This window comes from Colobus angolensis, unplaced genomic scaffold (assembly GCF_000951035.1).
Source record: "Colobus angolensis palliatus isolate OR3802 unplaced genomic scaffold, Cang.pa_1.0 Scaffold233, whole genome shotgun sequence".
Classification (NCBI taxonomy): Eukaryota; Metazoa; Chordata; class Mammalia; order Primates; family Cercopithecidae; genus Colobus; species Colobus angolensis.
In genome coordinates this window covers 4,041,879-4,056,899 of record NW_012115522.1, presented here as the reverse complement: position 1 = coordinate 4,056,899, position 15,021 = coordinate 4,041,879, and the positions used below count along the sequence as shown (strand labels likewise).

The window sequence follows — 15,021 nt, the reverse complement described above, 5'->3', positions numbered from 1 at the left end:
CTGAGGTGGGCTGATCACTTGAGGCCAGGAGTTCAAGACCAGCCTGGCCAATATGGTGAAACCCCCTCTCTACTAACAATACAAAAATTAGCTGGGTATGGGGGTGGGCACCTGTAATCCCAGCTACTCAGGAGGCTGAGGCAAGACAATCACTTGAACCCGGGAGGCAGAGGTTGCAGTGAGCCAAGATCATGTCACTGTACTCCAGCCTGGGCGACAAAGTGAGATTCCATCACACACACACACACACAAAACTGTGTCCAAGGAGAAGCTAGAGATTGATGCATAGGAGAGAGGTCCAGTTTTTATCCTTGTGCAACAGACTTTACACATTTCTGAAATATATTTAACCAAAATAACAATATTATAACCGATGTAACTTAAGATCTTCAACTGCATGCAGTTCTAAATGTGGACTGTGTTTTTATGTAGTTCTAATCAGTATGTAAATTTCATTCTCTGTCACTTAACATTTTTATATAAATCTTTTCATGCACTACTCATATTTTTATCATAGTTTATCATTATTGCTAGCGCTCAAACTTCCCCCTGAGCATTTTGTTTTGATTCTCATTATTTCACTACTATAAATAGTACAGCTAGGAACATCTTTGTGCAAATGCTTCACACCCCTTGCCTTGGATAGATGCGGTATGTTTCCCAACGTTGGGTAGCAAGATCAACACATGTGAGTTATTTTGTATTTAACTTCCTTGCTTCAGAAAGCCAATTCTGAGTAATTGGCAATTGTACTAGTTCATTTCAAGTCAATGAACATAAGTTTTTCTTTTTTTTTCCCTAGGTAACTTGGCTTGTTTAATAGGTTTATGGTGGTTCCTTAAAGTTGTTTTTATTAGCATTTTCAACTGCCGAGGGCTTTTCCATCTATTTTTAATTTTCTCAAGTCTTTTTCACACACAGGTGGCATCCTGTTTGCTTGAAGGGGCATTAAAATTGCTGTTTTATCCAATTCACATTAAAATGAAAGCTGAATACATCTACAGATGGGGGCTTGGTCATGTTTAATGGTTTTGAGATCTGTTTACGTAAAGCAAATGTTTGGTGTATACTAGGTTTGCAGAGAGTGGCAGACTAGGGGGTTGACAGGTGGAGAAGATGTTCAAGAGGATGGTTTTGTTGTTTTTAAGGTGGTGAGAGATAGGGTTGCTGCATCTGTACAGTTAGACTTGGGTTTATACTTTCTAGTTAAAAAAAAAGTACCTGAGTTTTTTTTTTTTTTAAATCACCAATCACCAACTTTTTTTTTCTGTTTATTAAATGTATCATAAAATATACCTTAATCAAGTCCTACATATCCATGACTATATACATATTAACATGTCAAAAGTCTGCATTGTTTTCCATGCATGTATGAGGAATTTGTGTTTGAGCAGAATTCTGGGGGCTACCTCAGAAAAGCAGGTTCGTCTGGACTGTACTCTTTGACACAGAAATAAGCTTGAGGTGTGGAGACCAAGCTCAGAGCAGGGGTGGAAGGAAGGTTGGGGGGCACTCACTGCTGGGATGTAGGCCGTGGACTGTGTTTGTTGGGGTACAGTGGGAAATCTGAGCTCTGGTCTCATCTCTGCTACTGAAGAAAGGGGACCCCAGGAAAGCTGCTCAGTCAGTCACTTTTCCTCGTCCTCAAAATGGGAGAGCAGCCTGCCTTGGGAGGTATCAGTGAGGTAGCAAGGGTACAAACGCTATGAAGGGAGATTCAGCGGGTGATACGCAAATGTGAAGCTCCTCTTCCTCTGGCTGTTACATTTCTTCTTAACGTTGACTTGGAGGAAGGAGTCAGATCCATCTTTCACTGGAAAGTCCTACAACCTTGAAACCAGCAATCCATCCTGCATTCCCATGACTCACTCTCTCTTTGGTTTTAGGGGTCTGCACCAGGTGATAGGGCTTTGTTGAATGCCCTTGCCCTAGCAGACAGCCTCTCAAACCCCAGGCCCTCAGCTTGCACCACTGAGGTGGGATCGAGTGTGCAGAGCCCGGAGGGAAATCACCGTCGTTTCTTAGGGGTTTTCTGGTAATCCCAACACTACATTAACTTTTCTTGGCAGCCACATCGTAGTGACTAACAGTGAATTTACAGTTAGCCTAAATCCTATTTTTTAATCCATCCACCGCTAAACCGCTTCTTTCTCATCCTAGACTGGGGAAGATTTTTTTTTTTTTTTTTTTTTTATCTACATGAAGAATGGCTCATTTATCCCACTTCACAAGTTGCATTTTGTTAAACTTGGCATGACTTACCAGCCTGCGAGGATTTCAGGAACTTTTTTTGATCCTCTGTTAAAGCCATAATCTCTCCCAATCCTGTGCTCAACTTGATGCTTCTTGTTTAATAACCACAAGCTCATTCATACCCAATTAAAAGGTGTGAACAGAAGCAATTAAAGTAATAGTCTTCCATCCAGGTTAATGCAGACATTTGATTAGCAGTCTTTAGAAAAAACCATTTGACCAGCTAGGAATTCACCTGCTGTCATCTGACCTCCTTATTAACTTCTCAAGAAAATGGGGAAGAACTCAGACAAATTGAAGCATTGATTTGTCATGGTACCAAATTTCCTTGCTCAGCAGCCAACTTTGTAACCCACCTGGAGAGGGACACGAGATTTGCAGGAGTTGGAGGTTGAGAGGGAAGGAAAAAGCTGAGATCATGATTTGAAGAGGAGAAGTTGTTGGATAACTTAGTCTGGGATTAAAGATGACAAATCTTAAGAGGAGAAGTTGTTGGATAACTTAGTTTGGGATTAAAAATGACAAAGAGTGTGGTTTTGAAAATAACAACTTTCAGAGGACTGGAGAGTAAGAGAAAAGAAGCTCTTGGGAGGAAGGGGTACATGGTAAGATGTTATGCCTCCATGCACCTTGTGCATTGTTATCTTGAAGTGGTGGGTGGTGCAACCACTACAGGCAACAAGTGGGACATCAAGGGTCAGAGGTGGCTTGAGGCCAGGGACCCTGAGATCTGCCCTCTTTGCCTAGAGTTTGTCACTGTTCAGGCAGTGGTGTGCTGGAACCAACTCTTACAAGCCAATGGCATCCATTTCTCCCCAACTCCCCTTTCAGTACCATCATGCTGGTGGCTTGGAATCGGCCACAGTGGAAGTATTTACACCAGAGAAATTGGCAAGTGCTACAAATCAAGGCATCCTTCTCTTGGATTGCCAGTGGCCAAACACACACCAGACACTTATTCTCGCTGCCCCTGTAGCCTCCCAGCTCACACTTGTGCTGTATCCTTGTGCCATATTTATATTTTTAAAATGAAAATCTGCTTTTCCATGGATGATGTTCAAAAATTTCTTAGCAGATTGCCACCTCTGGTCTCATTTCCCAATGACCCCTCGCCCACCCTTTTCACCAGCCCTATAGGCAGCATGTCATGGGGTTTCCTGATCTTTCTGGGTCACTTTTTCCTAAGATCCTGAGGCCCAGTAGGCAGGTTCTCTTCTGTGATCCTCTAGTCCCATGCTTAGAGTTCTATTAGAGACCGTAGCAGGCTGTGGCTGTTTTTGTGTGTTTTGTTCTGTTTTACCTTTTTTCTTTTTACTGGATTATGATCTAATAGATGGGGACCTTCTTCCCTCTTCTGTTTATCTTCATAGCTACAGGTCCGTTATGGCTCCTGAAACATAGGAAGGCAGAGAGAGGAGGGAAGGAAGGAAAGAAGAAAGGAGGCAGGGAGGGAAGGAAAGAAGGAAGATAGGAGGGAAGACAGGAAGACACACCAGCCAAAAGGCATTCATGACCTGGCAAATAAGGAGCAAGATGAGTATGATTTTTGAAGAACTAAGAGAAGAGTGGAGCCCAGAAGTCAAATAGGAGATAAGAAAAATCTGGCTAGCTGCAGGGATCAAAGGCTTTGAGGGGAGAAGAGGTTCCCTTAGCAAGAAAGCACAGGGTAATGCATCCCTGTTGCTCCCCTCCTGTCCTGCAAGACCCCCCAAGTCAGCTGGCCTCTGGGCTGGCAGGAGCTGGCAACAGAGGGACTCCCGGTGGGTAATGGGTGCGGGGGTGGGGAGCTGAAAACGTGGTAAAGTTTCAACAAATGCTTTTTGAATTACATTCAATTATAGCTGGCAATAATCACAACCTTTCTGGTTCTCTTTTTCGCAAGGTAATGGGAGAAAGTCTTGGAGAGGAGGGAAGTGATTTAGCAAATGCTGGACCGGAGGGCCCTGGAGCAGACAGAATGCTGGCCCTGCGGGAACTGAGGGCTGAGAGGGCTCCAGCTGCGGAGGGGGCACTGTGAGGAGCCAGCAGGGCCCAGCCTTGCCCAGAAACCTAGGACCAGTTCCCTGAGACTGCAAGGTCATTGCCAATTAGTTAAGTGCCTGCACTCAGCAGGCCTTTGGGATAGGAAAGGGCTATGTTCTCCATCTTGTTGATGTGGAAACAGCAAAGGGAAGTGACTCAGAGGCAGAGTGGAAAGGCGGAGTGTGTCTCGTGACATTCTGACTTCTACTAGATCCAAAGGGCTGTGCTTGACTGTCTCCTGGGAGGCTTCCTTCCATGGACAGGCGCCTGTGGTGCTCTGAGGACAGGCAATGGGTCTGTGCAGGAGCAGAGGAAAGGGAAGCATGATCTGTGGAGGTGGGGCAGGTGCATGGAGGAAGGCAGGGCTCGGTGAAAAGGCAGCCTTGGTGCACCGAGCACTGGAGGTAGAAGGGGCTGCCACAGCCACCTGATCCTGCACTTAGGAGGTCAGTTTAGACTTTTTAAAAGTAAGGTTTAAAGGCTAGGCATGGTGGCTCATACCTGTAATCCCAGCACTTTGGGAGGTTGAGGAGGAAGGATCACTTGAGGCCAGGAGTTCAAGACCAGCCTAGGCAACACAGAGAAACCCTATCTCTATCCAAAATGAAAATAAAAAAATTGAACTAGGCATGGTGGCATGTACCTGTAGTCCCAGCTACTCAGGAGGCCGAGGCAGGAGGATCACCTGAGTCCAGGAGTTTGAGGCTGTAGTGAGCTATGATCACATCCCTGCACTCCAGCCTGAACAACAGAGCAAGCCCCCATCTCTAAAAAAAAATAATTAAAATTAAATTTCAAAATTAAAAAGTGGATCTTAGTATTATATTTCCAATTCTTTCTTCTGCCAAATCACAGACACTTAAAAAATGAATGTGCCAAGGAGTTTACAGAAGTAACAGAAGTAACCTCTGATCCTCCAGAAAATTCTGCAGGATAAGTAATAGTAACCTCATGCCCCAGTGAAGGAAACTGAGGCCTACAGAGATTATCTTGTCCAAATCACACAACGGGTCCATGGCAGAGACTTAAGGCTGCCATGTTGCCACACTCGAGTAATGGCCCAGTTGTGTGGCTTGCCAGCCCCGAAGAAAGTGGTTTAAATCCAGGTTTGAATGAGTTAGATGTATGCACCTTCTCCCTGACATCATACAGCCTTTCTGACTAATAGTCCCCTTTCCACACTCTCTCAAATCAGGAATATAACTGGTTTTTTTTCTTCTTGAGGTGGAGTTTCACTCTTTTCCCCCAGGCTGGAGTATGGTGCAGTGTCGGCTCACTGCAACCTCCATCTCCTGGGTTCAAGGGATTCTTTCGTCTAAGCCTCCCAAGTAGCTGGGATTACAGGCACACGTCACCACACACAGCTTATATTTGTACTTTTAGGAGAGATGGGGTTTCACCATGTCGGTCAGACTGGTCTGGAACTCCTGACTTCAAGTGATCTGCCTGCCTCAACCTCCCACAGTGCTAGGATTACAGTCATAAGCCACCGCACCCAGCCAGAAACAGAACTTTCAGTCCTCAAGACCATGCATTTTATATTTGGGACTCCCAGCATCCCCTTTGGTGTCTGCCTCCCCAAGAAGCTAAGCTATTTATTGAACACAACGTGTGTAACATTACCCTACGATGTCTTCAAGGGCCAGAGTTAAGTTTTCCTGTGATATTTATTCCTGTAACCCTAGCATCTCCCCTGTGCCAGAAGCACAGTCCTAGGTACAGTTACAACCTGGTGCCTCTGGAAGGAACTGAAATGCTGCTTCAATTCCCCCTCCTGCAGGCAGGTCAATGTCTTGCCATTCAGGAAGAGCATAATTTATTTTCTTCCTGAAGATCTTAAGAACTCAGAGATTGTCCATCCTCCTATAGTACCCTTTGCAGATTTTGGCCAAGAAGTTCTTACAGCCAGTCAGAACTTTTCCTGTTTTAATTTGAGCCCATTTCCTTGTGTTTGTTATTCTTTGACTTTGACTGTGGCAGATTTGGGGGCCAGGAGGCAAACCGAAGCCCAGGATGGCTCGGAGCCAGGGTTTTCACTAGTGCCATGGGATGTAGTCTCCTCTGACTCTGCCCCGAGGGTCTGGGGCAGACCAGGAAGCAGGGAGGATGGAATACCAGGGCTTGGAGAGCCAGAAAGGAGGTCTGGAGAAAGGGGCAGAGTTTTTGGCTCATGAGTTGAGCATCAGAGGATTTTGTGATCATTAAAGGCCAGAGATGCGCTATTGACAAGTAGTTCAAATAATCAGACAATATTTAGAGGCGTGAACAAGTTCTGTCATCAAGAAGAGGAGCTGGAGTCAGCAGATTGTTGTCATCTCTTCCTAACTCAGCATTCAGCAGTGATGTGCGTTGGTACCTGAAGGTCAGTCATAGCAGGAATTTTTACACTACAGAAATTGGCAAGTTCTGCAAAGTAGAACTTTTTTTTTTTTTTCTGGAGCACTATTGACAGGAGGAGCAAGATACAGGGAATACAGGTCATCAGACAAGATTTTGGAAAAAAGACAAGTGAAAATAGTCATGATGATAGAGCCTTTCACTGGTGTCCCGCTTTATTGTTTACGATGAACTCTCACTTCTGTTTTCTCACTTCATCCTCACCACCCTTCTTGGAGGAAAACAGGGTAGGCAGCATTACCCTACTTTATAGGGGAGGAAAATGAGGCCAGAAGAGGTAAAGTTACTTGCGCAAGATTTTAGAGCCAGTCAGAAAATGAGCTGGGAGCAGAACACAGGCAGGATGAGCGTGAGGGAAGATGGCATGGAATTGAGAGCTATGTTCTCCCAAGACCCTGAAGAGGGGTGGCAGATGCCTTCCTTTCATGGAACCGTTCATTTACTTTGCTTCGAATAGTTCTGAGTGTTCATTACAGATCTGTGTCTACAGATCAGAGTTTTGTGTGCACTTGAGGTAGTTTCCATGTGTCAATAGAGACATGGGCACCACCTACCTGGGCCTGAGGCTTTTGATCACACCTATGTTCTAGTGTTGAGTCCATCCAGGACCTCTCAAGACAAAGTCCTGGCACAAGAAGGGTGATTATCTCTAAGCCAGGAGGGGTTCAGGATTCTTCACTGACCAGGGATATTCGATGCTAATTGTCACCTTTATCTTTCATGGAGTTTGTGCCGCCTTTAGGGGATTCTACCTTCCTCCAGGGCAGCTGAGGAAGTGGGAGAAATTGGGATTCAAACCTGTTTTGGGGATCTAAGTTTGCTACTTAGCAGGCATGAATCCTTGACCAAATGGCTTAGACCTTTTTGAGTGTGTTACCATCTGTAAAATGGCCATCTTCACTTCTGCCCACCTCCCAGGATTGTTGCACAAAGCACTTGTGTTTCTTTATAGGTTTTTAAATTGTAATTACTTTTGGAATGAGCATCCACATCTGAACTTTCTGCTGCAAAGGGCTAAAGGGAGAACTGAGGAACTTGCATCAGGCTGAAGGTAGAGGTAGATTCTGGGTGACAGAAATGACTTTGCTGAAATATTTCTCCTTGAGCTATGTTGGTGACTGCAGTTGGTGGCTCTTGAACCAGGGGCCAAGGGAATCTGATGAAGATAAGACACCAGGGTCCTCCAAGCATGCTGATAATGGTGTCTGGGTGGGCTGCACTGGGTCTGATGTACAGTATGAATCTTTCTCTTTGGTTGGGACTGATATGGGAGTTGGCTCCTGAGTGGGCTAGATCCTGCCCAGCCAGGCTGGGGAATGGGAGGACAACTATCAGGCTGTGGTTTCTCATTGCTACATTTTTTTCTTAATAGACTTTCTTTTTAGAGAAGTTTTTGGTTTACAGCAAAATTGAGTCGAAAGCACAGAGAGTTCCCACATGCACCCTGCCCTGACACAGGCACCGCTTCCCCCACTATCAACATCCCACACCCCCCAGAGTGGAGCATTTGTCACAGTCCATGAACCTGTGTGGACACCTCATAATCACCAAAGATGTCCAGGGTCCTCAGGGCCATAGGCTCACTAGATACAGTAGATCCTGAAGCTGGGACCTGCTGCATGTGTGGTGTCTCCATAGCTGCATGTGCAGTCACCTGTCACTTAAGGATGAGGATGCATTCTCAGAAATGCATCATTAGGCAGTTGTGTGAACATCAGAGTACTTACAGAAACCTAGATGCTACAGCCTACTACACACCTGGACTATATAGTATCACCTATTGCTCCTACAGACCTGTACAGCAGATTACTGTACCGAATACTGCAGGTAGTTGTAACACAATGGAGGGTATAAATACCCCAGATCCCTCACTCTCTGGGTGGGGTACATTCCGGCCTGGCTCCTAGAGTTCCCAGCAGGGTTAAATGGCAGTTAACCAAGTGATCACTTACTTGATCACTCTTTTTGACTGTTTTCCCTTCCCTATCATCATTTCACTGGTTTACTTATGCAAACCTAGATGGTACAGCCTAGACTATATGGTACAGTGCATGGCTCCTACAACCCTGTGCAGCAAGTTACTGTACTGAGTGCTGTAGGCAATTGTAACACAATGGTAGGTATTTGTGTATCTAAACATAGAAAAGGTACAGTAAAAATACAGTGTAAAAGATAAAAAATGGTTCACCTGTCTAGGGTACTTACAGTGAATGGAGCTTGCAGGATTGAAAGTTGCTCTTGGAATCTGCGAGTAAGTGTGAGTGAATGTGAAGGCCCAGGACATTGCTATACACTACCATAGACTTTATAAACATGGTGTACTTAGGCTACAATAAATTTATTGTTTAAAATTGTGTTTCTTCAGTAATAGAATAACCTTAGCTTACTATAATGTTTTTACTTTATAAAGCTTTTTTAAAGCTTGTTGGCTCTTTTGTAATAATACTTAGCTTAAAACACATGTGCATTGTACAATTGTACAGAAATGTTTTCTTTCTTTACATCCTTATTCTATAAGCTTTCCATTTCTAAAGTTTTTTATTTTTTATATTTTTACTTTTTAAACTTTTTTGTTAAAAATGAAGACACAAGCGCACACATTAGCATAACCCTACACAAGATCAGGACCATCAATATCACTATCTTCCACCTCTGCATCTCGTCCCACTGGAAGCTCTTCAGGGGCAGTAACAAGCATGGAGCTGTCATTGCCTGTGAGAGTAATGTCTTCTTCTGGATACCTCCTGAAGGACCTGGCTGAGGCTGTTTTACAGTTAACTTTTTCTTATAAGTAGAAGGAGTAGACTCTAAAATAATGATAAAAAGTATAGTAGAGTAAGTACATAAACCAGTCACATAATCTTTATTATCATTATCAAGTATTATGTACCACCCATAATTGTGTGTGCTAGACTTCTCTATTCCTGGCAGTGTGGCGGGTTTGTTTATGCCAGCGTCACCACAAACATGAGTCATGCATTGTGGCTGTGACCTTACCACAGTTATGATGTCACTAGGTGAGAGGAATTTTTCAGCTCCGTTCCACTCTTCGGGGACCACCATCGTATATGCAGTCCATCATTGCCTGAAACATTATTAGATATGCCATATTGTGCTATGTGAGTGTATTTGCCTGTTGTCTCTCTGACTAGAGTGTGTGCTCTTTAGGGAAAGACCTGCTTCTCTCATCTTCATACCCTGTAGCAGGGCTGCCACTGTTCCCTCCTGTGTCCCCTGGGCCCTGCCATTTCAGTACAATCCTCTCTTCTACCTGCCTGCCACCAGCTCTGCACCTCTGTGCCTGAGGACTTTCTCAGCTCTCCCTTGTGCAGAACTGACTGGATGTGCTGGAACAATGACTGTAAGAGTGGTGTATAAATACCCCAGATCCCTCCCTCTCCAGGTGGAGTACATTCTGTCCTGGCTCCTAGAGTTCCCAGCAGGATTAAACTGTGGTTGTCCAAGTGGTAGCTCACTTGATCACTCTTTTTAGCTGTTTTCCCCTCCCTGTCATCATTTCTCTGATGTTTTCTGGGGTTACCTCTCAAATGACTTCCCCTTGGATTCCTTGTTGAAGGTCAGGGGATCTGGGATACATCTATGTAACAGAGTATTGGCATGCAGGACATGTCCAGCAGATGTTTGTTGGAAAATGGTATGGATACCTCTAGAATAGACAGTTACTTCTAGAACATATATATATTTTAGATAAGAATATATATATCTTAAAGCAGATTGCATATTCTTCTCTCCATAGGTCTTATGCCACATTTTGCAGCCCTTGTGGACCCTGAGCTTGGTGCTGCCTGTTGTCTGCCTGCCCCTGACCTGAAGGACATGCCCAGCTCCTTCTCTCATCCTTGCCTCTCTTTTGCATCTTCATAACACACATTCACTTTTTTAAAAAGGAATGGCTCTTTGAAGCTAATGGCTATCTAAATCTTTCTTTTCTATTGTCCAGCACAGTGTGAATAAATAAATATAGGCTATGATTCCACTTTTCAAATATGTGACTCCACATTGGTGTTTTAACATTGCCAACTCCATCATTTTACCCCCAACTCCTGGTCAAGGAATTTCTCTCCCTCTAAAATCACAGTCTCTTCTTAGAAAGGAGATATTTTTCTTTAAGAAGGGGTTTCAGGATAAGAGCTAACCTCATTGTAGAACAGTGGTTTCCAACCCAGGCCAAACCTTAGAAAAATCCTAGGAAATGAGTATGTCAGTGCTCAGCCCAGACCAGTTTGACAGCAGTCTCTGAGGATGGGGCTTGGTTTAGGGTTTCTGAAAGCATCCCAAGTGATTATGTGGAGCCAAGGCTGATGCCATCCATCTAGAACCCATCCACTTCTTCCTTTGGGCATTCCCTGCTTTAGATCAGTGGGAGATAAACCCTACTCTACTGAGTTGTGTTGGATCCAGAAGCCGGGACCAATGTTGCTGAGATTCAGGGTGAACTGCAGATTCCTAGGATTCTTATTGTCTACATCTGTGTCAACCGGAGGCTGTCAGCAGAAGTGGGCTGGGTTTTCTAGGGTCCCAGCTCAGCTCCCTCCCATGTGCAGAATGCTCTTCCCTGCGGGGCTGCTGGGCAGAGCACTGTTCCTCTTGAATCCTCCTGCGTGTGATGAGTGATGTCTATGTGATGAGCTCCTGTCAGACGGAGGCCTTCCCACCCTGAAAGTTTTTGCTGGCAGCTGAGGATGGGGACAGACAGCATCAGTTGACAGCCTAGCCCTCCACCTGGGTCCTTTCCTGCCTTCTCCATTCCTGTTCCTTTGGGGCCACTTGTTCTCCAGTTCTTTTTCTTCTTGGATTTTCCCTCTTGTCCCTGTTCCTCTCCTGCTATTTTCTACTGTCTCGCTCTTTGCTTTTTCTATTCAGCTGTGCCTTGGAACCAAGCTGTGACTGCCTCCTCTCACAGCTGCCTTTGCTAAGGGTGGGCCCCTTGCCTGGGTGCCAGGGTGGAGGGAGGAATGGGTCAGAAAGAGGGGCTTCCAGGAGACAGAGCTCATACCCCTGGGAGCCCCAAGTCTGGATTTCATACCTGCAGCTTTCCCAGTCAAGAGAGCCAGGTGCCTTGCAGGGGAGCTTTTGGGAATGGGATAATATATAGCATTTGTGTCTGTCTTGGAGCTTGGTGGGTGCTGTCCCTGGGGCATGAGGTATGTGGGCCTGTGTGGGGCTCTTTCAGGGTTGACCTTCTGCTGTCTCTGCAGGACTGCAATGTGCTGGTCTTAGCTGCTGTCTGAGAGGATGTCTGGGGTGTCCGAGCCCCTGAGCCGAGTAAAGTTGGGCACATTACGCCGGCCTGAAGGCCCCGCAGAGCCCATGGTGGTGGTACCAGTAGATGTGGAAAAGGAAGACGTGCGTATCCTGAAGGTCTGCTTCTATAGCAACAGCTTCAATCCTGGGAAGAACTTCAAACTGGTCAAATGCACTGTCCAGACGGAGATCCGGGTAAGTGTGAAGGCATCTGCTCTGTCCATCTGTCTGTCCCTCTGTCTTCTTCCTGGGCAGCTGAGCAGCTCTCCTGCAGCCTCGCAGCTCTCCCATATCTACCCCTGGGTGGAACAGGTGAGGTGGCATCAGAGACATGTGCTCAGCCTGCATCACCAGGCCTTCTCTGCAGATGTGCGCATACTACTTCTCTAGGAGCCTGGGAAACACATGTTGTAGACTTTGCTTGAACCCCAGATCATTTGTTTGGCCTCTGATTCAATTCATTTCAACTTATTAAGTATTTATGATATTTGAAGCTCTGCAAGGGACTTAAAAGCTCCTATCCTCAAAGAGTTTATACTCTGATGAAATAGGAATTAGAGATACACAAGTGATTGCATTAAAAATAGAACAAAACTGGTATAAGACTTGTGTGCTGAGCATGTAGAGGAAGGTGCTGGTGGGGCACTTAGAGGATGATAATGAAGTAGAGGTGCTTTGGGCCAGGTGGAGGGTTAACAAGCCCTACCTGGCAACACATCCTTTTGTTCACTCCTACCCAGAATCACAACATCTGTTTTGCAGGTCTAGGTATCCACCTTCATCAGGGCACCTGGACACCAGGATGCCAGTTCACCTTAACCAAATGTATATGAGATTGTCATCATAAGCAGAGTTCCAACATGCTGAACTAATTTCAGTCACCTACATTTGTTGAACAATTGCTATGTGGAGCCTCTATGCACATTATTTCATTAAATCTTCCCAGCATTCCCATGAGTAGATACACTGAGGACATACCTTTCTGCTGCCCAGAGCACCCCTTTCTGATGATGGGAGGGAAAGCCAGATTGGTTCTGAGAAGATTGCTTAGTGGGTAATTTGAACAATGGAAGCAGGAACTTTTGGGAAAGCTAATCAGGTCTGAGGACAAGGGATGAGCCATCTCCAGCTCATAGCCAACCCTTCCCATGTCCTGAAAGCCAGTGTCCCTAAACTCCATGAATGTTTCCTTTGGTTAGTGCTGCTGTGCCCTGGCCACATCATCCTGGCTGCCTTCCATCTGCTATAGCACACGCTGTGCTTCCACGCACCAGAGCACAGTATAATTGATTACGTCACTGTCATGGCCAGTTATCACCATTGATTACGGTTTGATTGGCTCTTTCTGTTTCCTGTAACTGATTCGATTAGGGCCTTGTTTGCTCATCTTACGGTTTCTGATATAGAGGCACAATTGTGTCCTGAGAGTAAGCCCTGGTCATCTTCCTCCAGGAGGATGTTTTCCTATCTCTTTATCCACTTCGTGAGTCTTCCTTTGGGTGTATCATTTTTGCAAAGAGCTGATGCCATCCACTGTGAATTTTACTAGTTTAATTTTCAGAAGTCAACCTGATTTCCAAGTTTAGGGAGGAGCACCTCATTGTTATTTTGTGCTGAAAAACAGAGAGCAGCTGGTTAGTTCAGATTAGGACAGGTTCCATGGAGTCAGCAGTGAAAAGGTCCTGAAAAAGAGGTAGGATTTAAAGCAGTGACACTGGGGACAGGAAGAGTCTTTCCAAGAGAACAGAACAGCATGTCAAAAGGCAGGGAGGCCTCTGAACAGTAAGTAGTTCAGTTTGACTGGAGTATGGATTATATTTAGAAAAGTATCTAAAGTCAAGATCAAAAAGGAAAGTTGACAGCAGAGAATGAAGGGCCTAGAATATCAGGCAGAGAAATCTGGAAATGGACAGGCATTAGGGAAGAACACATATTTTTAGGCAGGGGCAAGACGTTCCTGGAGTTGTATGATATACCCTCCTGGGTGTTTAACGGATGAAAGTACACAACGGGCCTATGGAGAAGGCAATGAGACCCAGGCTTAAGAAGAATGGCCTGAGGCATTATCTGCGGTTGGTGGGGAACAGAGGTGGGGAACAGAAGTGACCGACTTCTAGGAATATGTCCAAGCCTTCTGATTTTTCCTGCTTCCAGTGTCTCCTGCAGGCAAAATGTCACCTGCTTATTGCAAACAGCTGAGGCTTTAAAGCCATGCCTAGACTTCTAGCCAAGTCCTGCTCCATCCTTACTGGTTGTGTGGCCTGGGACCTAATGATTAACTGATCTGGGCTTCAGTCTCCTTACCCGGGGATCATGCTGTAAAGATTGGAGATGATGGAGGAGAGGCACAAAGCACATAGCAGTGTCCATAACTGGAGGCTATTGATTGTGTGGGTATTAGGTTATTACCCAGCTGAGGAATCTCCAAAGGCCTCTAATTGCCCAGAGGAGAAAGTGCAAATTGTCTTCTTTTGGTGTCTATGCAGGTATCTGTCTTATGTTCAAATAAAAAAGTAATATGATGAGATTTGTGTTTTAAAACAGCAACATGGTGTTCTGCAAGATGTTAAGAAGTGTGCCCTCAGGAAGTGAATGTGTGGTCAAAAAGATTGGGAAATGTTTGGTTAAACAATTCTGAACAGATTCTTTTGCAGTAAGACTTCTCAGAACCTTAAATAGGCTGATATGCCTGATAAATCACTAAGAAGGGCCACAGAGGTGATATTTTCTTAAATAAACAATTTCTTATTTGCCTAAAAAAAAACCTTCTTTTAAACCACTAGATCTCTGGACAATCATTTAGGGAACTTTTCCCCCAAAACTCTGAGAGCAGAGAAAAGAGGATTGTATTAAACAACAACAACAACAAAAAAAGACTGGTGAATGGGAGATGGGTTAGGAGGCTGTGGTCATACTGCAAAAGCAAAATGATGAGGACCTGGACTAAGGGAATGGCATTGGGAATAGAGATAAATCAACATAATTGAGTATATCTAAAGAGGCAGAGTCAATAGAATCTGATGATTAACTAGATATAGGGAGGGAAAGAAAGGAAGGAGAGAAGGATGACTCAAGTTTTTGCTT

The 15,021-nt window shown here is 44.9% G+C and overlaps 1 protein-coding gene across 3 annotated transcripts in view; it reads left to right on the top strand.

Annotated features, from left to right (window-relative positions):
- Nucleotides 1–15,021, top strand: part of PTK2B (protein tyrosine kinase 2 beta) — a 135,728-nt gene that overhangs the window by 60,694 nt on the left and 60,013 nt on the right. For all 3 annotated transcript variants that reach the window (XM_011944595.1, XM_011944597.1, XM_011944596.1), the window contains one exon: nucleotides 11,892–12,132. In XM_011944595.1, coding sequence (XP_011799985.1) covers nucleotides 11,929–12,132 — 204 coding nt within the window. In that variant the 5' untranslated portion in view covers nucleotides 11,892–11,928. The remainder of the gene's footprint in view (nucleotides 1–11,891; nucleotides 12,133–15,021) is intronic.